At 41.1% G+C, this 23,726-nt stretch overlaps 1 protein-coding gene across 1 annotated transcript; it reads left to right on the top strand.

Annotated features, from left to right (window-relative positions):
- Nucleotides 1–1,652: 1,652 nt before the first annotated feature.
- On the top strand, nt 1,653–20,318 carry PI15 (peptidase inhibitor 15). Its single transcript, XM_081919933.1, has 6 exons — nt 1,653–1,856; nt 2,376–2,713; nt 15,547–15,665; nt 16,443–16,575; nt 16,697–16,812; nt 17,869–20,318. The coding sequence occupies exons 2-6, from the start codon at nt 2,441–2,443 to the stop codon at nt 18,002–18,004; spliced, it is 777 nt and encodes a 258-aa protein (XP_081776059.1). The 5' UTR covers nt 1,653–1,856; nt 2,376–2,440; the 3' UTR covers nt 18,005–20,318.
- The last annotated feature ends 3,408 nt before the right edge of the window (nt 20,319–23,726 follow it).

The following is a 23,726-nucleotide window of genomic DNA, read 5'->3' as shown; positions in this document are numbered from 1 at the left end:
TTGCGTGTGTGCGTGTGCCAAATTTTGTCATTGCTCAAGGTGCCTTATTACCAAAGTCTGGCCCATTGGTATGATACAGGAACATCATATATATTTTCAAGAACATTCCAACACCATATTATTTACACCTTTAAATAGCCCATTGAGCCTTATGTAACAATGAGGCATTGAGTGGCCTTTTTTAGGCATCTTGTGATTTCTTCGGTAGAATTAAAGTGTCATTGCTTGCTGCTTGTTGCTTTAACCACTGTATCTTCCACAATGGCTGTCCATTAAAAACCCCCACCTCTGTCTGAAACCATGACAGTCAGTGTGTATTAGACTATCTTTTTGGGTCAAGGACCGTATGTTCCTGGGGAGAAAGTGGTTGGGTAGCACATACTAATGGTGGTGTCCAGGCCCAAAACAAAAAAAGGAGAAGATACACCCCACAACTTCCTCTTCTCCCCTCTTCCCCCCCTTCATTAAGTCAGCCATCCATTCTCTCTCCCCCTGCCCCCACTCTCTCACACATTCACAACAACAGACATCTTCACTCATCTCTCTCTCTCAGAGCTTGAGGGGCCACCCCAAAGGAAGTGGAGGGCCACAAGTGGTATAGTCAATACTGTGGTATAGTCAATACTGAGCTTGATGGATCTGCGATCTGACTTGACTGTGAACCAGCTTCACATGTTCTCTGTATGCAAAGTAGGTAAGCACCTGAGTATATTGAGTGTATACCCACAGTGCTCCTCTCTGTTTCTGTTGCTTCCATTACTTTCTCCTGTGAATACTTTGTCCACTGACATCACACAATATTTTTACTGAATGTTTGAGGGGCCTGATCTTGAAGATTTCTTCAGGCCTCCCAGACCTGGCACTGCTTCTGCCGAACATTGAAGGCGCTCCAATCTGTAACCCCATAATATGGGATTCCTGGCTCCGGGTGATTGGCTACCCTTCCTGCTGCTGTTGCATTCTTCACAGACCTAGTGTTATGCCCTCAGCTTTTGCTGTATAAGTGGCTGAAATGCTCCCTGCCTAAGTAATTCCAACTATATTCTGCTAAATGTGAACCAGATGTTTCCCTGACCCCCTTTTGCTCTCAAGTCAAGCTGCTTCTGTAGCTTTTCATAGGCAGGCATTCAGGTGACTGAACATCTTTCCCAAGTTATCAGTTTATTCATTCCGGCTTCACAATTGCCATGAAAATAAACCTATTAGCAGTGCTTCAAGTGTCGGCTTCACACAGTACTGCCTGATCAACCAAACACTTCTCTGTTGCTTCAAGCTACTGATTGTACATGCTATAATATCATAATATAAAGAAAACTTACGAAAAGCAAAATATATGTGCAATTTATCAGATATATATTTATCAGCACTAGGGATTAGGGAACCAAACTGGATGCCAACCGTGTGTGGGAAGGGGATGGTGGGGGCAGGAAAACTGTGGGAAAGGTTGAACATTTTGAAAGGGAAAAGGGTTGACTTTTGCCTCTTTGTAGTCAGGGGTAGGGGTGAGTGAAATAATAACCTAAAATCCCACAGTAAAACAACACCCCCCAAACAGATGGTACCCAATCACTGTGTTTCCTGTGCAAAACTCCTCCCCTTTCATTTTTGGCTGTGCAAAAGACTCTTGGAAAAAATTGCCCTTCGTGGCTCGCACAGACTAACATATAAAAGCTGTTAGCAGCTCCTGTAGCCAGCCGCTAGAAAGCTTGCAAAGTTTCTCTCTCCCTCTCCCTCTCTTTCTCTTTGAGGGTTTGTAATAAGACACACACTTCTTTCCAAGGGTTCACACTAGAGCACAGACAAGAGCTGTTTAACTTGGAAGGACAATACACTAGGCTTTTTGGTTCTGCAAAGAGGTAAGCCATTGAGCTCTGTCAGTTTGCTTTGCATGCACTTTTTTTATTAATGCACATCCTATTTTGCTGGACTCAGTTATTAGCCGTACGAGTGAGATACTGTGTTTCCATGTCTTCTCAGGTTTCTTGCCTATCGCTTTGCAGCTGAATATTTATTGTGGGTGTAGGGTGGGGGGAATGAGTGCAAAAGCACATTCCTAATCACCAGGATGGATGGAGCTTTCATTGTCAGGCTATTAGGTGCTCTATGCTGTAGTCAGATGGCCAGTAATAAATCCTGTTGTATGTTATAGGGCAATGTGTGTATATGGTTGCTAGGCAACTTGAGACAAAGCAAGGCATTATTTGACTCTCTGGAAACATTATAGTTTGAGTTACCTTATGTAGATGACTAAACAGCTGAAGAGCTAGGTAAAAATACCATAAATAAACAAACTCAAGGTTGGGGGAAACTCATCTGAAAGAGAAATATATTCACATTCACCCCAGTCACATTATTTAACCATTTTCCCTTCACAGATCTTCTGCTTACCATAGTGAGTTGAAGTAAATCTTTGCTCCCCATCCCACCACCAGGGCCCAAAATGACAGTAATTTCTGCCATCAGTGGCACCCTCTTGATTTCCATTCTCTGTGAAACAAGTGCAATAGAGTCACACAACTCCACTGAGCTGTTCTTGTCAGCCAATAATTACACAGACGCTGGAGTGGCCTTGAATATTCCTCCGGATTCTGCAAGCCCTCCCAAAACCAGGAGGAAACGATATATTTCACAGAATGACATGATTGCCATTCTGGATTATCACAACCAAGTCAGAGGCAAAGTCTTCCCACCAGCATCTAACATGGAATATATGGTAAGTAGATGTTCATTTACTTCCCTACCCACTCCTGAACTTTAGAAAGTATAAAGCTGGTGTTTCATGCTACTAAACCAAAGTGGCGCCAAACCGGATGTTGTTCGACTACAACTCCCATCAGCCCCAGGCAGCATGGCCACTGTCCAGGAATGAAGGGAGTGGTAGTCCAACAATGACTGGAAGGCAGTACATTGGCTACTCTTAATATTACACTATGTCATTTCTCCACCTCTCCTTTCCCACCCTCTTTTAAATTAGACCAGTAGCTTTTGAAACCTCTCTAGAGCTTTGAATGAGCAGAATAACCCAGGCCACTTATGGCACAGAAATTTGGGATAGGGTATAATAGTGGCTGCCACGCCACTATTACAGGTCTGTCTTCAGTTGTGCATATTCTGAATGTCAGTAACCTCTTGCATTAATGCTGCATTGTTTGTGTCACTGCAAGGTGCAATATACACTGATGGTGCTTTCTCTATGAAATACACAAAAACAATCGGAAGCAGGGGTGGAGGGGCTTTTCAATCTTCTTTGCAATGGTTTATCTGAATGTAGGGTTCCTACTATACCTAAAATAACAGAATGACCTCCAGATGTTGTTGAATTCCAGTAGTCATCATCTCTAACCAGCATGGCAAAATGGTCAGGGAATGAGGGAATCAGCACTTCACCCATAGTTTAGTATCCATTCTTTAATGCTCCCATGGTTTTTAAGGGTTAAACATAGCCCTAAAAACCATGGCAATATTAAAGCATGGATTTTTTTTAACACTCCGGTTATCATGGTATGTTTGTGTGATACTTGTGTGATACTCTCTTTTGAGAGAGAGAAAGCCAGGAATAAAAGGAAGTATGTTAACATTGCTATGGGACATATTAACATTGCAGACTTGAACTATGTGAACTGCCATTCCCTCTTTCCAGGAAATCATGGTGCTTGTGGTTCTGTGAGGGATATTACTGATCTGTAAAAGAGAATTCTCATCCTGTTCTGCAAGCTACAGTCTCCAAGATTCATTCTTTCTTTTTTTTAAGGGAGAGAGGGAAAAGTCATGGCAGTTACCTAATGTGAAGCCAATAAAAGTTTGTAGTGGATTGGCTTAGGTTAAATTCTCCTCCACTGTACCTGACAATGTAGGCTATTGTTCATGAAAGCTCATGGTACATTTAGTAAGTGCAACTGTGCCACAGCACTTTTGAATTTTCTTCACCTTGGTTATCTCCTGATACAGGGACAGCCCTCCAGATGTTTAAGACGACAACCCCATTAGCCCAAGCCAGGATGGCCAATGGTCAGGGATTATAGAGGCTGTAGTCTAATAACATCTGGAAGGTCACAAGTTTCCCATCTCTACCTTAAGCAGTGGTGTAGGAAGAGGGGGCGGGGGCGGTCCGCCCTGGGTACCACTCTGGGAGGGGTGACAAGATGGCCGTCCATACATGTGCTCTCCGTATGGGCTGCCTCTCGCATGGCGACTCAAGCGGCAGCCTGTATGGCCGCCATGCGCAAGTGGCAGCCCGTATGGACTGTGCATGCGCAGCATTCCTTACGGGGTGTGCATGCGCAGGATGCAGGATGCTGCAGATGCGCAGTCCATACGTGCTGCGCCGCCCCAGGTGCAAGAGAGGGTTCTTCCGCCACTGAACTTAAGGACTAATAATATAAACAGATATAAAAGACCCAGGACGAAAACAGAGAGAGGGAGAGAAGGGATCAGGGAAGAACAACTTTAAATTGGAATTCAGCACAAAACTGCCTAGAACGGACCATCCTCAGCTTATCTATGAGTTGGGATATAGATCATAGATTTCCTGCCAGCTTCTCCTACCTCCTTGTCCCCCACAAAAGGCAGCTAATGTTGCATGGTCATTTTGAGGAGCACATGGCACCGTTTCCTTGTGGTTGAATCTCATACTGCAGCAGTAACATCTATTAATTATAGGGGATTGCCTGGTACTTTACCGCTCCCATTCAAGCTGCCCTGATGCCCCACATGACCCATCCAACCCACATGCTCACCAGATATATTTTTTTATGTGATTGTTTTCTTTAGCTTTGATATTAGAAGAGCATCAAATATGCAACAAAGTAAACAAGAATAGAATGACTTTCTTTGGCTGAAATCCCTCCTTCCTGGCTTATCACCAAAATAACCACCCCATTCCCAGAAAATATAAATTCCATATACAGTGTTGTACATCCAGGTCATTCATCTTCTTCCTACAACATCACAAGAGACATCAGGGAAAAATATGTAAAACACACAAACACATGAAAACGGGGATCAGAAAGAGCAGGAGATAATCCCAGTGACTGAGCAAACATGCCAGTAGCCCAAGTGTTTAGTCAATGCATTCTGAGGATGGATTCCTGATTCCCTCCCCTCCCCCAATGTTTGCAAAGCTTGCTGTCTTGTATAAGCAGTCTGTGTCTTGGAAGCCAATTTTACCATTTCCGCCATTCAGGTTTGGATTACCTTTGCTGTCGAAGCTTTTCATACCAGACATTTGGCAATAAGTGCAGCATGCTGGAACCAAGCTTGCTGAGAGCCAGGAAATGCCCATGTTCTTGGAATGCAGCCAATCATTAAGTTTGTAGATTCTAAGGGACCAGAATACCTTGTGGTATTGACCAAAAAAATTTCAGGACCCAACAGAATCATCAGCTGAGTGAGAAGGACCCAACCTTAACTGTATTCCCCACAATGTAAACTAGAAGAGAAATCTTGCTTAACAAGAGTCATGGGGTGAACCAGTTGATATGCAAGGAAATGGTTGGTTGAATCAGTCTTGTAAATCTAGCAATTCCCATAGTTCTCTCTATGCATGAAACCCTTGCAAATATATAATTGCACAACCAGATTTAGAGCTCTGTTTGCACATTAAAGATTTGCTCTTCCTGCCTCATTAAGTTATAATGTTGGGATTGGGGGGGGGGATGTCAGACAACAATCCAATGTTCAAGGATAGCATTCCTTGAACTTGTTGAGAGGTTGTATGGTAAAAGGTAAAGGTAAAGGACTCCTAGATGGTTAAGTCCAGTCAATTCGACTGTGGGCTATGGCACTCATCTCTGCTTTCAGGCTGAGGAAGCCAGCGTTTGTTTGCAGACAGCTTTCTCGGTCATGTGGCCAGCATGACTAAACTGCTTCTGGCACAACGGGACACCGTGATGGAAGCCAGAGCATTTGGAAACTCTGTTCAGCTTCCCGCCACAGCAGTACCTATTTATCTATTCAAGTTGGTATGCTTTCAAACTGCTAGGTTAGCAGAAGCTGGGACAGAGCAACAGGGGCTCACTCCATCATGATCTAGCTCTCCAAAATTTCAGACTTCTGTCTTTCCCAGGTCCACCTGGAGATGCTTGGCCTTCTTCATGCATCTGTTCTGCTGCTGAGCTACAGCTCAGTGAAGCACTTCTGAGGGTACTCCCTTGTGTGTCCTCATTATTCCTACTTGATGCACAAAACTTGTAGCTGACAAGATTTTTATTTGATCTTACAGGTGGTTATGAGGTATGGGGAAAGAGTTAACTTCCAAGATATGTTGCAGTCATGTTATTTAGGATTTTATAGTTTATGACCAGCATCTTAAGTTGTCCCTGGAATGCTTCAGGAAGTCAATGCACACTCTGGAGCACCTGCCAGTAATGTGATCCTGCCATTCTAGCCCCCTGGAGATGAATTACTATGTACTACAGTAGCTCTACATATAAAATTTCATTTCTTTGCAGCTTTCGGTGAATGCATTTTAATGTAACAAATAGGCTGGCTCAGCATAAATTCTGTTACCTACTGAGTAAAGAATTCACATAGTTCTGAAAGGGCTATTGTTTTATTATACAAGAATAATGTTCATCTTAAAGTCACAGGAGCATCTTAGATGGCCACGTATTGCTAACGACTTATCAGCAATATTGACTTATTTTGAGTAGGAAATTCAGAGGAAGGAAGGAAGGGCATAATTCAAACTTAATTTTAATAGGTGAACCTTTTTAGGAATAATTAACATATATAATATCAACGGAGGTTGTTTTTGACTATATATAATAAATAAGTAAAAAACAACAACAACCAAGCAAATCTTCCCTTCGGGACTAGGAGGTGGTGCTCCAGTGTCAAGTTGTCTTACTCATGCTTCCCCATCTGAGTTCTGAAACTGTGCAGTGCCAAGAAAATCACTTCAAAAGCAACAGTACTTTTCACTGCAGAGTTCAGGAAATTAATCAAGATAAACACTGGAAATGAAAAGGGGGGAACCCAGAACTATAACAATGGATATTTATTTAATCAATTTTGGAGAGAAAATCTAAATTACTTGTTCTAGTGCTACAATTTCTTTTCAGTCTCCAGTTTAAGATCCACAGGATTCAGCATCTCTATAGGAAACTATAGTTTCCTAACTACATTGCAACACTCATTACTGTATTTGAATCTTGTCCACTATTGTAGAGAGCTTCACTCTCTATCTTTCACATCATGGTGGTCAATAGTGGGGAAGGGGGAATTCACTATGTGATGGTCAATTTTCATCTGGTGAAAATTCTACTAAACAATAAGGGAAGGAGAGTGGCAAATGCATCACATAAAAATATAAGAAGAGCCTGCAGAATCAGGCCAATGGCCCATCTAGTCCAAGATTCTGTACTCACAGTGTCCAAGCAGATGCCTGTAACAAATTGGCAAACAGGACTCAAGCACAAGAGCATTCATTTCTCCTGTGGCTTCCAGCTACTTAAGTACACAGAGGTCTTAAGAAGACACTAAAAATGGCAGACCAATTAGGGGAACAACAGCATGTCCCCAGTATGCAATTATTATTGGTGTCCAGTGCCATCACCTACAATAATTCTGCAGAGGAGTCTGTCCCCTTTGGGATTTCTACCTTGCTGGACTCAATGCCCTCTTTGATGTACAGAGCGACACCACCAGGTTTCCATTTTGCTCACTATATCAATACTATCCTCTAACTCTTTCTCCTAGGGAAAGAGTTCCATAAGCTTGGCACCACCAAAAAGAAGGCACCAACACATGCAATTATTAACCTAGCTCCCAAACACTTTAGTTGAAATGGCATATATTTTGTATCTCCAATCACACACACGATCCTTCTTGGCATAAATTCTTACTGCACAATCCTGCCTATGCCTAGAAGTATGCAATGGGATTTACTTCCAGGTAAGTGGGACTAGAAAGTGCAGCCTGAATGAGCCTTTAATTTGATTATAAACTATCCATGTTTCACTGAAAGGTAGTCATTGCAAGTGACACTGGATCCCCTAGCATATTTTGAAGCTCAAATAGCAAATGTCACATGCAGTAGTTAGGAACACATTGTTCATGCCTACAAATGTGCTGCGCTGAAAGGTCACAAAATGGGTTTGTATTCCAAGGCCACTGGAAAAGGACAAGCCTTCAGAAAACCACAATTGCATGTTTGTGTCAGTTCAGTCTTAGGGACACAGGAAACTGCCTTGCATTAGATCAGACTGGATGCTCATGTAGCCCAATATTGTCCACAGTGATGGCAGCTGGTCTCTAGATCTCAGGCAGAGGTATCTAGTATCTGATTCTTTTCACAGGAGAACCTGAGAACAGGGCCCTGCTGCATACAGATTATGTGCTTTACTGCTTGGGGTTCACTCACACTTCCACTTGGGTCTGAGCAGTTCTCTGCTTGTCTCATGCTTTCTAGCCATGAGTCCAAGTGGTTTTGCCTTTGCCCCACTGCTTTCCCCTGGAAGACCCACTCTTTAGTGCTGAATCCATTAAAAACCCAATTGGCATTTGTTCCAATTGCGTGCTAAATTGTGGGTTTTCCCAAGGTTAGGGGAGGGTGGCGGGGCAAATGGAAGTGTGGACAAGTCCTTAGATAAAAAACCTTCCCAGCTCAAGTTATGATCTTGCATTCAGTTATGGTTGCATAAAAGACCCTCTAAATTGTTACGAACTAAAAATGCACACTAAATCACAGGCATAGGTTCACTCCACTGAATAGCCTTAGAACCTTGCAATATTGTTTTGTACACAACAGTAGGTGGCAAAGGGCTGGGAACTGAATCTTGCCCTACCTCCAAGTTCCTTTGTTAGCAGATAAGTAGACTTGGGCACAAGGGGTCTTGTAACATGTTTGAATTCTGTACCAATTTACTGTTAGTCACTCAAAGCTACTCTAAGAAGTTGTGTTGATGCAGAACCTGGTGGTTCAACTGCCTCATCTAACTTTCAATAATGTGTACTGTAGTATATAGAGGACAAGATGTGATGTGGCACCAGCACTCAGAGTTGTTCAAGAGCAAGGTCAGAGAGAGATGGGGAAATGGAGCTACAATTTATATAGCTTAGACAATGGCTCTGTGGACTTGCACTGCCAGCCAAATATGAAAGAGACTGCAATTTTTAATAATGTATGGAAATGTTAGGTCCAAAGACATTGCTTAAGTAATGTCTGAAGAGCTTGCATTCATCTAGGAGCCAACTACTACCTAGGTAGCATATGCAAAGCACAAGTAGCAGGTGGTTTGGGCTCTACAGCACCCAGGAGAGCTCCCAAATGGCACTTTCAGGAAGTCAGCTGTTGACCCGCTAGAGTGCAATGCTCTTTTGAGCCTTTATATTCAAACAAGGCCTGAAAACTGTTCTTCTCAGTTCTAGGAACAACATGCTGGCCTGTGTTGACATTGAATGGTCTTGGACTGTGAACTATGCCCAACTAATCAGATACACAATAGACAGTTAATAATATCAACCATGCAATAAAATTAATCCCACTGAAGATTAACCTCAGTAACCACCATACTATGTTGACTCAACCTTCAAACCACAGAGAAGGTGACCTTCCCATTCCCCCCCCCCCCCATAAACAAAAAGTACTTAATGAGTGAGGAAGCTCTTACATAAACAAACCTGCTGTCAATCATCCTGCAGTTACTTCGGGTAGTTTGTAAGTTAATTATTGTGCTAATCAAAATGATGGGACAGGGGGAAAAGAAAAGAAGAGACGTGTGAGTGAAGAAGAGAAATACATTGCTCAGCCAAAGATTTCAAATATTTTCACTGCAGTGATGTCCACTGCCAAAGTTAAAAGTTACTGTTCAACTTAAAAAGAGGCTTATCTCTTCAGCAGAGGGAAACTGCTGTGTCTGGCAGAGGAAGTGGATTTCTTGAAGGGAAATCTCTTGTGCATTCATGCCTCTTCTTTAGATCCCAACCCAGGAACCAACTGGGTAAAATCCTTGTCTCAGCGCTGCTTTCAGTAGCTCATTTCTATATTTGAGATTTGAAAACACATGCAGGGCAGTAGCCAGGAAGTAATTGAAAGCATACGTCTTCAAAGCTTTAGAATACCAGAGGCAAATATTATAAACGTGTCTAATAAAGATCCTGGGACTTTCTCTGCAGGCCACTGCTTTTTACTGACATGTGACCATTCTGACATTATAAAGTCACAGCTCCTGCCTATGGCTTTTTGTGGGATAAATCTTTGCTTACATTTCCAACATGCGAGAAAGGAAATGCAACATCAGAAGCAGCCGTCGGTGTGCAATGTCAGCCAAGAAACATTAACAAGGTCATAGTCATGTTCTTATCATTGCTTTGCCTTGATTTTGGCCAGACTGTCAAAGTGAATGTTTCCAAAACTGAACCTTGACTGGGATATACATGGATACATTAAGAGCACATAATGTCTTTAACATCACAAGATATGCATCTGTTTAAATGCATAGCTATGTTTTTGAAAATTGGCCAGGTCCCTATGAAGCTTTTAATGGCGTATTAAAATCTGAGAACGTGTAAAAAGCTGTAGATTTTTCAACTGACTTCCCTTCCCAGTCCCCCCAAATGATATAATCCACATGGTGGCTTTTTTGCAGCAACCGGCTACAGGCTGAACTAAAATTCTTACTGGAAATGTTTTTTAAAAATCAAGCCAGGAAATGTGTTAACAATGAAAGATCACAGAGCAGTTTTAACAAATAGACATTGGAAAGGATCTCCTTTTAGTACAAAGCGCTTCCTGAACTATTAAAAAAGAAAGAAAGAAAAAAGGAAGGAAGCAAGGAATGGCCTAGTTTGAATAGCTATGGCATGAGTGCTTCCCTCCAGTTCTCCTGAAAGTGGTCTGATTGGAGGAATAGGTACCATATGCAAATTTAATATTTGTGGAAAGTCTTTTAAAAGATCAGTCATCCCAAAATAAATGCAGCCAGATCCCTTGTGAAAGGCAGGCATCAGAATTAGGTGTATATTAATGATTTAGTACAATTACTGTCTGACTATTCCCTCAGCTCTGAATGTAGAAAGATCCTATCAAATGAGATTCTATATTTGACATATCAAGGACTTCAGGACTGTGCACCGAAACATATGGAAACTATTCCCCTTGACATCATTAATTCACTTCCATATCTGAAACAAAACAAAGGAATATTGCGGGTTTTGAGCTATTTAAGTTAACAACAGAATATTCAGTGATGCCACAGGATAAAAATTGCATCCAAAGAATATAATTCCTAGAAATGCTGGGAGACTAATAGTGGAATACAGAATTAGGATTTGCATGATGAGTTTGGCAAGCGCTAAAATCAATCTGTAAGACTTTGCAAGAGGTTCATTCTGCTGATGAAATAACAGAGGTTTTGTTTAATTCAACACAAGCAAGGGAAATTTTCAGAAGAACTCCATAGAGCATGGCAAATACAGTGCCTTGAATTTTGACAGGTAGAACATGAGAGGTTTCCACCCAGGCCTATGTGCCATCATGCACAGACCACTGCCTCTTGGTCTTAGTTCTCACTTTGTGAAATGGAAACAGCAGTACTCAACCACACAGGATTAGAAGTAAGCACTGTGCATGTTTTGATAATAAAAGTTAAGTATTTTAAAGTAGGGGACAGGGCTTCCAGATCAGCTTCATCCCTAACTTGGTACTGTACAAATGCCACTGAATTTAGTTTGAAAAAGAAGCCTAATGCTACCAGTTTGGGATAGTGAAATGTTCATATTTGACTTCCAATAATTCCATTATTTTGTATGCATAATGGAAAATATTTTTAAAGAAGCAGCCTTTCACTGTTTCCATCTATGTGTTCACACACACCCACCCACCCACACACACATACACACACACACTGACCAGTGTTTAACAGCAGTCCGCAAATGGTCTTGAAAATACACAATATATGACATTGTTTCCCCCCTGTGCTTACCTGTGAGCCCTTATAGCTATTGGCTGAAGTGTTGTGATGTCCTAGATTGGTAAGAAACTAACATTCTATATGTTGAAAGGAATGACTCCATTTTGGAAGGTTGGCAAACATTTCAAGGTCTATTAAATATTATTTTGGGATTGGGAAACTATAGGCTGCATCCAACTAAGTTTTACTTGGAGTAGATGCATTGAAATTAATGGACCTGTGTTAGTCCTGTCTATTGATTTCAGGAGGTCTGCTCTAGATACAACTCATTATTTATTTTCAGCCAGATCTGTTGACCCACACTTCCTACCAATAATTGGATGGAGTGTGAAATAGGACTAGAATTAGATGTCTGAGAATAGTTTATTAAGGGGAGGGGATTTCTTACAAGTGTAGCAACCTCTTGTTTGTATACATACATACATTTTTATAAGTCCAGAAGTGAGGTGGTGTATGGGATTTTATTCCTGCTGCACATCAAGACAATTTATGCATGGCAACCTCAGTGGATGGATACCATTGGCTTGAAATATTGAACCAAACCTTTGTTTATAGTTCTTTAATAGATTACATAGTTACTAATCTAAAACACACACATGCAATTGCTCATAGAAAAGTGCCAATTGCTAGCTGATCGCAGTATTAATTCATTTCTATTAGTATATGGACTTTCCAATAGATTACAAATGCAAGAATGATTTCTTTGCAAAAGGACAGCTCAGAATCCAGGTGATCTCATAGCTGAAATAAATACATAATGCCAGCCAAATCTGTCTGTATAAATTCCAATGAGCTCATGTGTTTTCATCACTTAGTATGCACTGAAAAGGAGAGGAGAGGCATTTTCCAGCCATGGGTAAAAAGCAGGCAGATAGAGAAGTGGTTTCCTCTATATTAAATACTTGGCCATATATGGTGATTGCTACATAGGTTGCATGTGTCCATTGAACTGCTTAAAGAAACAAAGGTCCATAATACAAATGGCCAAGAAAACATCTCTTTCTACCTGCATCACATAGCAGACTGTGGTTGGATGGTGGTGTTAGAGCCAACTTCAGCTGCAAAACATCTTGTACCCTATTTGTTTTCCCAAAGCTGTGGCACAAATGCTTGTCCACTGTTCATGTCAAGAATCTTTGGATCTGCCTACAAAGGCTGATACAACAATCTCTCTTTAGTGTCGCAAAATACTCTCCTTTAAAGTTGTCGCTGCCTGGATCTCCCAGTGTGTTCTTCTCTTCCTAAAAGCAGCTGTAGGGGAGGGGTTTTAGATCAGGTCATAATGTAAATGGGGTGTGGTTAACCCTTTCCCTTGTGCTAATTGATGCAAAATCCTTCCTCTCTGAGCTGCTTAAGCAAGAAAGGTGTCTGTATTGTGCTCTATTCCCACCCACCCCTTCTGGAGCCAACAGCAATTTCAGAGGGTTGTTTTGCATCATGGAATCCATGCTGGAGAAAGAGTTTTAAAAAATCCCTTCTGCCTTGCCACAGAGGCCAGTCCAAATCTTCCTGCCATGATATATGGCATGTGGGAGATCTAATCACAGAACCCTTGCAACATGTGTAGTTTGACCCTAACACTATTCAAGCACTATTAATTTAAAGCACTTTGATACTACTTTAAACAGTCATGGCTTCCCCCCAAGAATTCTGGGAGCTGTATTTTGTTAAAGGTACTGATAGTTGTGAGGAGACCCCTACCCCCCTCACAAAGCTACAAGTCTCAGAATAGCTCTGCCAAATGGATCACTGTGCGGTGAAAACATTTCCCAAGCACCCTAGAAATGACTGCATATTTGGATCTGATTATTCATGTTATGTCAAGTGGGAAGGGCATTCCAGAGATTACATCAGGTTTATTCACACCCAATATCGTCCATATACTTTTTTTAAACAGAGGGACATGATTTATGCATATGGACTCAAGTGCCTTGGAATTGGTTTCCTTGACTGAAATGAAAAACCTGTGTGTGTGTGTGTGTGTGTGTGTGTGTGTGTGTGTGACGGGATGTGCTCAGAATCCTCCGCACCACCAGGGGCAAACAACAACACATAGGATTGTAAGCTTGCCCAGCAAATAAACGTGATGATTCCCCTTCAGATCAGATCTCCCCCCCCCCCTCAATGCACCAATGTCATGGATAAAGCTGGCAGGGGGCAGAGATGCTGGGAGCAGGTGTACTGTGTGCTCCCTTCATATATTGAGTTTCCAGTACGTTTCTGAGCACAATTCAAAGTGCTGGTGCTGACCTTTAAAGCCCTAAACGGCCTTGGTCCAGTATACCTCAAGGAGAGTCTCCACTCCCATCGTTCTGCCCGGACACTGAGGTCCAGCGCTGAGGGTCTTCTGGTGATTCCCTTGCTGCGAGAAGCCAAGTTACAGGGAACCAGGCAGAGGGCCTTCTCGGTAGTGGTGCCCGCCCTGTGGAATGCCCTCCCATCAGATGTCAAGGAAATAAGCAGCTATCCTCTTTTTAAAGGTCATCTGAAGGCAGCCCTGTTTAGGGAAGCTTTTAATGTTTAACAGACCATTGTATTTTAATATTTTGTTGGAAGCCAGCCAGAGTGCCTGGGGAAACCCAGTCAGACGGGTGGGGTATAAATAATAAATAATAATAATAATAATAATAATAATAATAATAATAATAATAATTATTATTAGGCAAATGCCTGAAAAAGCTTATACATGCATAGAATTAAGCCTCAGGGGCCTGCCAGACATCATTTTTATTGTGCATTCATGATGATTGGTGCTCATGATGCTATCGAGGCAGTCTCTTGTGATCCCATGTCCAAGACTATTTGCACTTGGGTGGTCATACTGCTTCCAAGCAATGTACACCCTGTAACTTTCTGCTGAATTCCTGTAACTTTTTTTATCACAAATGTTCAGGCTTGGAGTTTTTGTCACACTTTTGTTGTGCCAGAGCACCTCCAGGTAGCAATTACCTGGGTGCAGCACAGCGGAACTAAAGCAGAATAATTCCATCACCAATGCACTAATGTTGTATCAATAACATCTTGCAGAATACACCCACAATAAAGGGGGTCCTGAGTTAGCTGAGTCACCACCATCATGTTTGGTCGATCCATCAGGCTTGTGTAAGAAACATGGCAGAAGTGACCAATCTGATTTAGGGAAGAGGGAAAGTTCTGCCACACCCCATGCAGTTACCTTCAACTCTCTCTGTTTCATTTCCAGTGCTGTTTTTATAGAAAAAGAGGTGCTGGAACTCCCCATGAATGCCTTCCTTGTTCTCTTCTACAGTGGTACCTCTGGTTAAGAACTTAATTCATTCCGGAGGTCCGTTCTTAACCTGAAACCGTTCTTAACCTGAGGTACAACTTTAGCTAATGGGGCCTCCTGCTGTGGCCGTGCCACTGGCACATGATTTCTGTTCTCATCCTGAGGTAAAGTTCTTAACCTGAGGTACTACTTCTGGGTTAGCAGAGTCTGTAACCCAAACCCGAGGTACCACTGTAATGGCAATGGAGCCCACTTGAGAGGTGCGGAATTCCATTGAACTCTGGCTGAAAAAAGCCCTGCTCCCACTTAACGCAATGCAGTTAATATTTTAGAACTCCCCACCCTGTTTCTGTGTTCAGTATTACTAAAGAATATGTATTTTTCCAGGTGTGGGATGAAAATCTAGCCAAGTCTGCTGAAGCATGGGCTGCCATCTGCATTTGGGACCATGGCCCTTCATACTTAATGAGATTCTTGGGACAAAATCTGTCGGTACGGACTGGAAGGTGGGCAGATGACTTGTAGCATATCTTCATTCAATGTATTTTGGCAACAGTTACCCTGATGCAGAAGATTCCTGAGAACATTGGCACAAAAGCAGCCCCTTTCATTAGTTAATGAGCCAGCTTCACACATGCAATAGGATCCAGGCACAGAGCATTCCTTTCCAGTGAAGTAAACAGAGAAGCCTATCTGTGCAGGAGTACTCTGTGTACACTGGAGCACATGGATCAGCAATGGGGTCTGACACAACGCAGTGACTGTTGCTATTTTGATAAAGAAAATTATTGCAACGTGGGTCCATGAATACATGATATACAAATTAGGCAAAGAGATCACTCTTTAGTTGTTGTAAATGTATGCAAATGTTCACATTTCATTTTTTAAAATACTGTTTTATTGTTCACCATTTGGAAACTTCTAAAATTTTAAAAGGACATATACACAAAAAAATAAAATAATCACCTTCACAGCTCTGTCCATCCAGCAAAATCAGAAGCTATATAAATAACAGATTATGTATAAGTATCAGCAACACTCTAGCATCAAACAGAGCATGCATTTTCTTCAGCATGTCCCAGGGCTTATTCACAAAAATATAGGTCAGTTTTTCAAGACACCATGATCATGGAAATCGTAGTCACTCTGTAAGAGGCCAGAGCATACCTGAGAACTTGATCACGTGGAGGAAATAACCACAGCCTAATATCTGTCTTATGCACATCAATAATGCTGAACATTCAGAAATGTCCCTATCTCTCTGTGACTTCAATCACACCTAGGTATCGATCTATTCTCCAGCTGGTGAAGCCATGGTACGATGAAGTGAAAGACTATGCATTTCCGTATCCTCAGGACTGTAATCCAAGGTGTCCCCTGAGATGCTATGGGCCCGTGTGCACACATTACACCCAGGTGATTTGAGTTCAGCTTTTCATACATCAATATCATGCTTCAGTTCAGTGCTCGGCTCCCTACGCTATCTGTGGTTCTCTCCACATTTGACTCTAACAAATGGATATTAATCTTTCTTCAGATGGTTTGGGCCACTTCCAATCGAATAGGCTGTGCAATCCACACATGCCACAACATGAATGTCTGGGGGTCAGTCTGGCGACGAGCTGTTTATTTGGTATGCAACTATGCCCCAAAGTAAGTAGCTCTCTTTTCTTTTCACCAGCTTTCATATTAGCATGCAGGCTATCTGACTGAGCTGACTCATCATCTTTTTAGTAGTGCAACAGAGCAAGAAGAGGCTGGAAGCGCAGATCTGGGGCTTTTTTTCACAGTATGAGTGATGGTGTCATCTGCCAGAGGGCCAGGGCGGATCCTCTTTGCTCTGGACAGCAAATGAGGAGATAATGGCACTTTCACATTTTTTCTGTCTACTCTCTTCTATCATTTGTGACAGATGAGAGTAGAGCAAGGGTGGGTAATCAGACTCTGAATACCATTGACCCCTGAGGGCACAGTCAATGGGCAGGGATGATGGGAACTGTAATACAGCAACATCTGGAAGGACATGGGTTTTCCAGCTTTGACAGCTTCTCTGCCCCTTCTGGGTGGCAGGGCCAGGCAGGGGTTCTTCTTCAAAGCTTGGCATTCTTGGTTAGGTGGCCAGGCTTTGTCCATATGCTTCCAACCCTACATTCGTAGCCATGGGGCCTAGAAACTTAAATAACATGAATATCACATATGGTTATGATACTATTCCGTATCAAGTACCAACTCTGTGATTTCTTCTTCTTCTTCACCGAATCACACAATAGACTTAGCCCTACATACAACAACAACAACATGTTATTACGGTCGTAATTAGCATAAGGAGGGAGGGGTAAAATCATTTAAAAAACAACAACACATTTATTTTATTAAAAAAAACTAAAAGGAGGTAAAACAGAATATATATAAAAAAGTCCATAAGAATCCAAAAGAGACGAAGAAGGTCTAAAACAAGGGTTAGGAACATCAGACAAAAGTGGAAGAGCGCAAAAGGCTAGTATATATAAGACCACAGCTAACAGTCTACAGAGTACTCCAATATTAGTACTCATTATATCTAGTTTGTGGCACAGATCATCTGAGCACTGCTGTGCAGAATCTTTAGCCCTGCATAACAGATAGAAAACTAAACCTAATTGATCTGTTGGAGAGATACTTCAAACAGTGATTCTATGTGCTAATCACATTATTACTTTTATTCCTCAGGGGGAACTGGATTGGAGAAGCGCCATATAAAGTAGGGGTGCCGTGTTCTGCTTGCCCTCCCAGTTATGGAGGATCCTGCACTGACAATCTTTGCTTTCCAGGAGTAACATCAAACTACTTATATTGGTTTAAGTAAAATAGTGCAGCATCCCAATAACTATTCTGGTCAAATGAGACTGTAACAAAATATTGTATATTGAACTTTGCACATATTGTATGTAAATAATTTTAATAATATTAATAATAAATGTACTTTGTGAAGTAGTTTGAATAATTAGATTTCTGGATGTGGCAAAAATCCTCTTCAGCCCTGCTTAATTGACAGAGTCACCCTTCCAGATCACTGATAGGCAGAGAGGGATATCATATATTTACAAAGAGAAAGAAAAGGAAGCTATAGAAATGGCAAGTAATGGAGTGATCCACAATCTCAACTGGGGTACTTGGATTTAAGGTAATGAAATTCTGCTTCCTTAAAAGTCATTGGGAATATATTTTCTTATCTTCAAAAACTCCACCATTACAGGGTTGTAGTGATATGCAATGTTCTGAGTTTTACAAATGTCTTCTAGCCAAACTGGCAAAATAGAAGATATGTACAAATCAAACAATTTAAGGAACGCAAATTAACTCTGTAATAGAACAAAATCACCTATGAATTATTCTTTTGTGTGTCTGTTATTCTTTAGAATGAGAAAAGCAAGTGCATTTTGGTAAAATAATAATCATAATGTTTGTAAAAAAAAGGGGGGAGGCCTTCAGATGATTTTGTGAGGGAAAATTTACTTAAACCTTAGCAGTGTATGTTTTGTAAAGGGTTCTTGTTCCAGAATCTAAGCAGTATTGAGCAAATGTTCTAGTTTATTTCTTTTCTTCAAAGCATGTGTGTTACTGCAATTGTGGCCTGGTGCTATGGACTGATTTTATCTGTGAGAGCACAAATAATGGAAAACGTTGCTGCAGCAAGTAACATCCTAGCCATGTCAAAAGAGGCAGAACTTTCTGGCTATGCCCTTCCTGACGTACCTTTTCTGACCAGATGCTCATACCTGAAGCCATAAAAGTTTCTTTGGGCACTGCAGGGTGGTCCCCTTCCCCCTTGGATTGGTACTCCCTGTTGAGAGAGCAGACCTGATAGCTGCTGTCGTGCTGATGCAGGTCCCAGGACCACATCAAGATGTTCAGTAACATTAGATGGAGCTGTTAGGCTCCTTCATTCGTGGTAGAAAATTTGCTGCATTTGCCTTGTTCAGATTTGCTGTTCCCTATGACCAAGTCAGACTCAGTTCAGTACCTTTATCTTTAACTGGCTCTGTTCTGTTAAACTAGGTAACAGAGTTGTGAGTGATAGTTGTGGTTGAACCTTTGCAATCATATATCTGAATGAAATGCCAGGCAGAGGAAGCATAGATGAATTTGCTGCAGATGACCACGGTAACATGTGGATGTCTGGAGCTGGGGCTAGCAGCATGCAGATGCTAGAGGTAGGGGCAGGAACACAATACTGCCCCCCATAATTACGTAATATCCCTTTCACATGTTACTAAAGAGCTAAAGCGTAACTGATATTCATGGGTGCAACATCAAACTGATTTTACTCTTGTGAAATAAGCTGTTGTTCTTTTTGTATGAATGATCTCGTCTAGGGAGAAGATGAGTGTTGAGAAAAATGCAAATCCTATATATTTTTAATATTTTTTTGGGGGGGGGATAAGTATGACATTAAAAACGCAATACTTTTTTAAAAAACAGTGTTTATGCTTTCTAAACAGAGCTAGTAACTGTAAATATATGATTCTGTAATGTAGCAGAAACTATTACATACATATGGTACTATTAACTGTTATTCTTCTACATTGTATGAATAAGCTGGTTCTGTGGAATAGCTGTCTTTCAACAGTTCAAGTAACAAAAGTTTTCTATTTTCAAAGAGGTGCATAAGCTTTTTCACAGTCTACAACAATGGTGCTAAGAATGGGCGAAGGTCTGGCTGCATTGAAAGCAATGACTTTTTTTTAAAAAAAACAACAACATTCCTTTCAGTGAAGCCAGGATTAACCCATTATAAACACACTGTTAAGTGCAACAGGAAACAAAAATGAGATAAGCTATTTCATAAGAGCAGCTTCGTTTTAAAAAGGCAGCAAGTTTTGGAGGGTTCAAAAAGTTTCCCCTCCACACAGCTAGGAGACATTTCAATGCATCACATATTTGACTTATATGACTGAAGAATAGTAGGATGTTTTAAAATACTGTGTTTACCTGTAATCTTGTGTTACTTACTATCAGCTTTCGATTGATTGATGCCAGTGGGTTTTAAATTAGGTTCCTCAGAAACACAGGGTTTATCAATAAGACGTTCAGCAGTGGCAGTCAAACTTTCCTGAAAGACAACTTGGGTCACCTCTATTATTATTGATCTTCTGTGATATAAAGGAAAGGCGGTTATATTTCGGGAAGAGCCTAGCAGGCCAGGTCAATGACTGATTGGCAGATGCATAGGTTCCTTAGCAGAACAATATGGGTCCCTTGGCAAACAAACTTATGTAGAAAACATTCCTTGACTATATGAGGTTTGAAAGTAATGGTTATATAATAGCAAAGTTGAGAAATATACATTTACCTCCATGGCCAGTATCAAATGGTGCTTGAGAGAACAGCTCCGTGTGAGGCTATGTCTTTTTTGCTAACAACAATGGGACAATTCTAGAGAGAGCTTAGACAACAATCCATCAAATATCTGGAGCAACAGCTACTCAACTGCTGTCTTGCTTTATTGCTGGCAAATACACAGTGTACAAAATTGGAGCAGCACAAATGTTGCAGTATGAATGTGCTGCAGTTTCTTTTTTAACAGAGGAGAAATTCTGGTGACTAGTCCCTGCGGTCATTCACTGGAATTGCTATTTCTCTCAATGCCTTCATTATTACAGGGCTGCATGTTGATTAAGTTTAGGGTGAAAACTGATCAGTGGCTTCCTGACTGGTATAGGCATGCCATTGTAAAAATACATTTTTGGAACATTGCAATCTTTTTCTCCTTCAAATATGAAACAAATATTTACCAAAAAATGGGGATGGGGGGGGGAGAGGACTAGAACAGAGTAAACTGAATTGGACTTCCAGATGCATGGTGAATCAGTGGGGTCCCAGGAATAGGAAGTGGCTAGCTTGTCCAAAATGTTGTTAGCAGTCTAACACAGCTTTCACATGTTTTAATAATTACTTGAGTATTTTGACTGATTTCCTCACCAAACAACAATTTTTGGTGCTAACATTTCATGCTTATAGTGTTAACTACACATGATGGTGCTAGAAATGTTTTCTTTGAGTGGTAGCTTTAATTTTGATATTACCAAATGTGCCCTGATAATTGTCACCTTCATGACAAGGGGAAGCAGATTGTCCTATAGGATACACAAAATCTCTTTACCAAAGCACTCCACATCCTATGACATCAACATCAGGTTGTTTAAATGGCTATCAAATCAATCTTTAGTAAAACAAATGAGATGAGAAAAGAATATAGGGCATGCAAACTAGTGGCTTAGGTTTAAAAGGGAACCAAATTGCTTTGGTAGAGTGCAGTACCAAAAAAATAGAGTGGTACTTAAAAAAAACAAAATCCTCACCTTTTTGGTAGAGTGCAGTACCCAAAAAATAGAGTGGTACTTTAAAAAACCAAAACCCTCACCTAACTTATTGATAGAAGCCTTTTGAATCATTTAAGAATGCCCTAATTAATCAGAAAGTGGTTGTTTTTTTTTTTAAAAAAAAACCTTACTTTTAAAAAAAAATATAAGTAGTTATAAAAACCACAAGAGGAATTCTGTCACACAGGAGGAAATGCTGAGCCTTCTGTTCATGCATCATCTAAAAAGCAAATAAAGTATTCATTTTGCTTCAGGACTATTGTTCTTACTCAAATCCAGATTTCTGCAAATTTAATTGATTGGCCAACCAATTACTAAACTAAGAATGGTATTGCTTAAGGCGGTTAAACCACCCCACCTGAAGCTCTGCTGGGCTCTTGCCAGCAAGGCAAAGTGAAGGCGAAGGTGTGTTGTTATTGTGCTTTTCTGTTATTTTCTAGCTTTGAAAACATTCACACTTCAGCCTTCCCATTGGGAGCAATCAGAGTAAAAGACTTAGACCAGCACTTAAGCTTGCCTAAATCTCTGCCTGGTATGGGACCATGTCAGGTGTCTGAGAAAGCTTTGAATCCTTTAAATCCAAGCCATTTCCTGTTCCTTCATTAGCAAGCCCAGAAACCACCCCGAAACACCACCCTTTTGGGCCTTGTCAATGTTGGTTTGACCAGGGCACCAGAGATTTCCACAGGGATGGGGCAGGGCTGTTCTGCTACACGAAGGGAATAGGAGTCTTCTAACAACTCTTGGCATCCTGAACAAACTACAGTTCCCAGGGTACTTTGCAGGGGAAGCCATGGATGTTTAAAGTGGTATGATACTGCTTTACATGTGTATAGTGCAGATAGGGCCTGGCATAAGCAAAACTGATGATTGCAATCCATCTGAAAGAATGAATATGAAAATGATGGCATATTCAAATAGATTTTTTTTAATCTTCTGCAAGAAGGAAAATATCAGTGGAACTGAGTATCAGTGGGATCATAACAATAATCAAACTTCACATTCTGAAGCTGTAATGGTTTCTTTAAAATCCTTGTTGACTATAGTGCTATAACCATATAAGTAAATAGTTTCAAGACTCTGGGCATTATGTAGGGACATTTTTTACATTCATCATAAGTAACTGTAGCAGTCCTGGTCACAATGACCCAAATGCTCCCAAACAATGATAGTTGAAAGTAATAGGCAGCCTAGTAATAATAAATGTACTCTCTTTCTCCAAATTCAACATGTGATTAAATGGCAATCAAGCTGTTTCACTAAGCATGTTGTTGCCAGCCAGCTGAACAGCCCATATATTCTACCACTGATGGAAAATCATGCAATGATGCACCAAGGAACCCATAAAAACAACTATCTCAGATGTATTCACTGATAATACAGCAACTTGAGGTATATTAACCCATAAAGCTTGAGGCCGCTTAAAGTCGTACACCCGAAATGTTTTAAATGCACCCATAAATGTACCTTGTGAATTAGGAATGCAACAAATATATCTTGAACCTGTATATCATAGATCAGATGTTAAAGGGAAATTAGGAATATGGTAAGTAAGTAAATAAATAAATAGAATAGAGATCCATGCGCCAGGGAGCTCTGGTTATCTGCGGCTCCATGAGAAGTGTGCACTTTGGGCCACATTCTGCTGCTACAAGAGCAGCCCCGATAAACCACTGATTTTGGCTTTTGCTGCAAAATACTTAATATATCTCAGTTTGAACAGTTTGTTTGGGAGCAACTGCCATGGTAGGGCAGTGCTATGGAGTGAACGAAAACATAATTGCTGCTCACCTGGAGGGTGCAGGTTTGCGGCAGGGTGCAGTCAGGTTGAGGTTATGTGGGTTCACTGGCAGAGTCAGTCCGTTTCCAGCAGTGTACTCATGCAGCCCAGCCCCCACACCGTTCAGGCAAGTAGTAGGAACACAACTGTGTGTGTGTGTGGGGGGGGGGGCTCTGTGGCACCCGTCTACCATGCCAGCGCCTCCTGTTCCTTGTACTACAACAAATGCCTTGTTTGGACATCACCACAAACTATAGCTTGTCATGATGTATGAAGTGAGAACTGCTTTTCATTAGCTATGGTTTGTCTGAACTTGCCAGATTTGTAAACCATGGTTTGAAGTTGGTTGCTTGGGCATATAATTGGTGAAAATGAAAGAAAATATTTCCAGTCCTCCTTCATATGAATACTTGAGTCTGAGGAAG

This window comes from Podarcis melisellensis (genome assembly GCF_964234715.1).
Source record: "Podarcis melisellensis genome assembly, chromosome: 7".
NCBI classification, from domain to species: domain Eukaryota; kingdom Metazoa; phylum Chordata; class Lepidosauria; order Squamata; family Lacertidae; genus Podarcis; species Podarcis melisellensis.
This window is presented reverse-complemented; position numbering and strand designations above follow the sequence as displayed.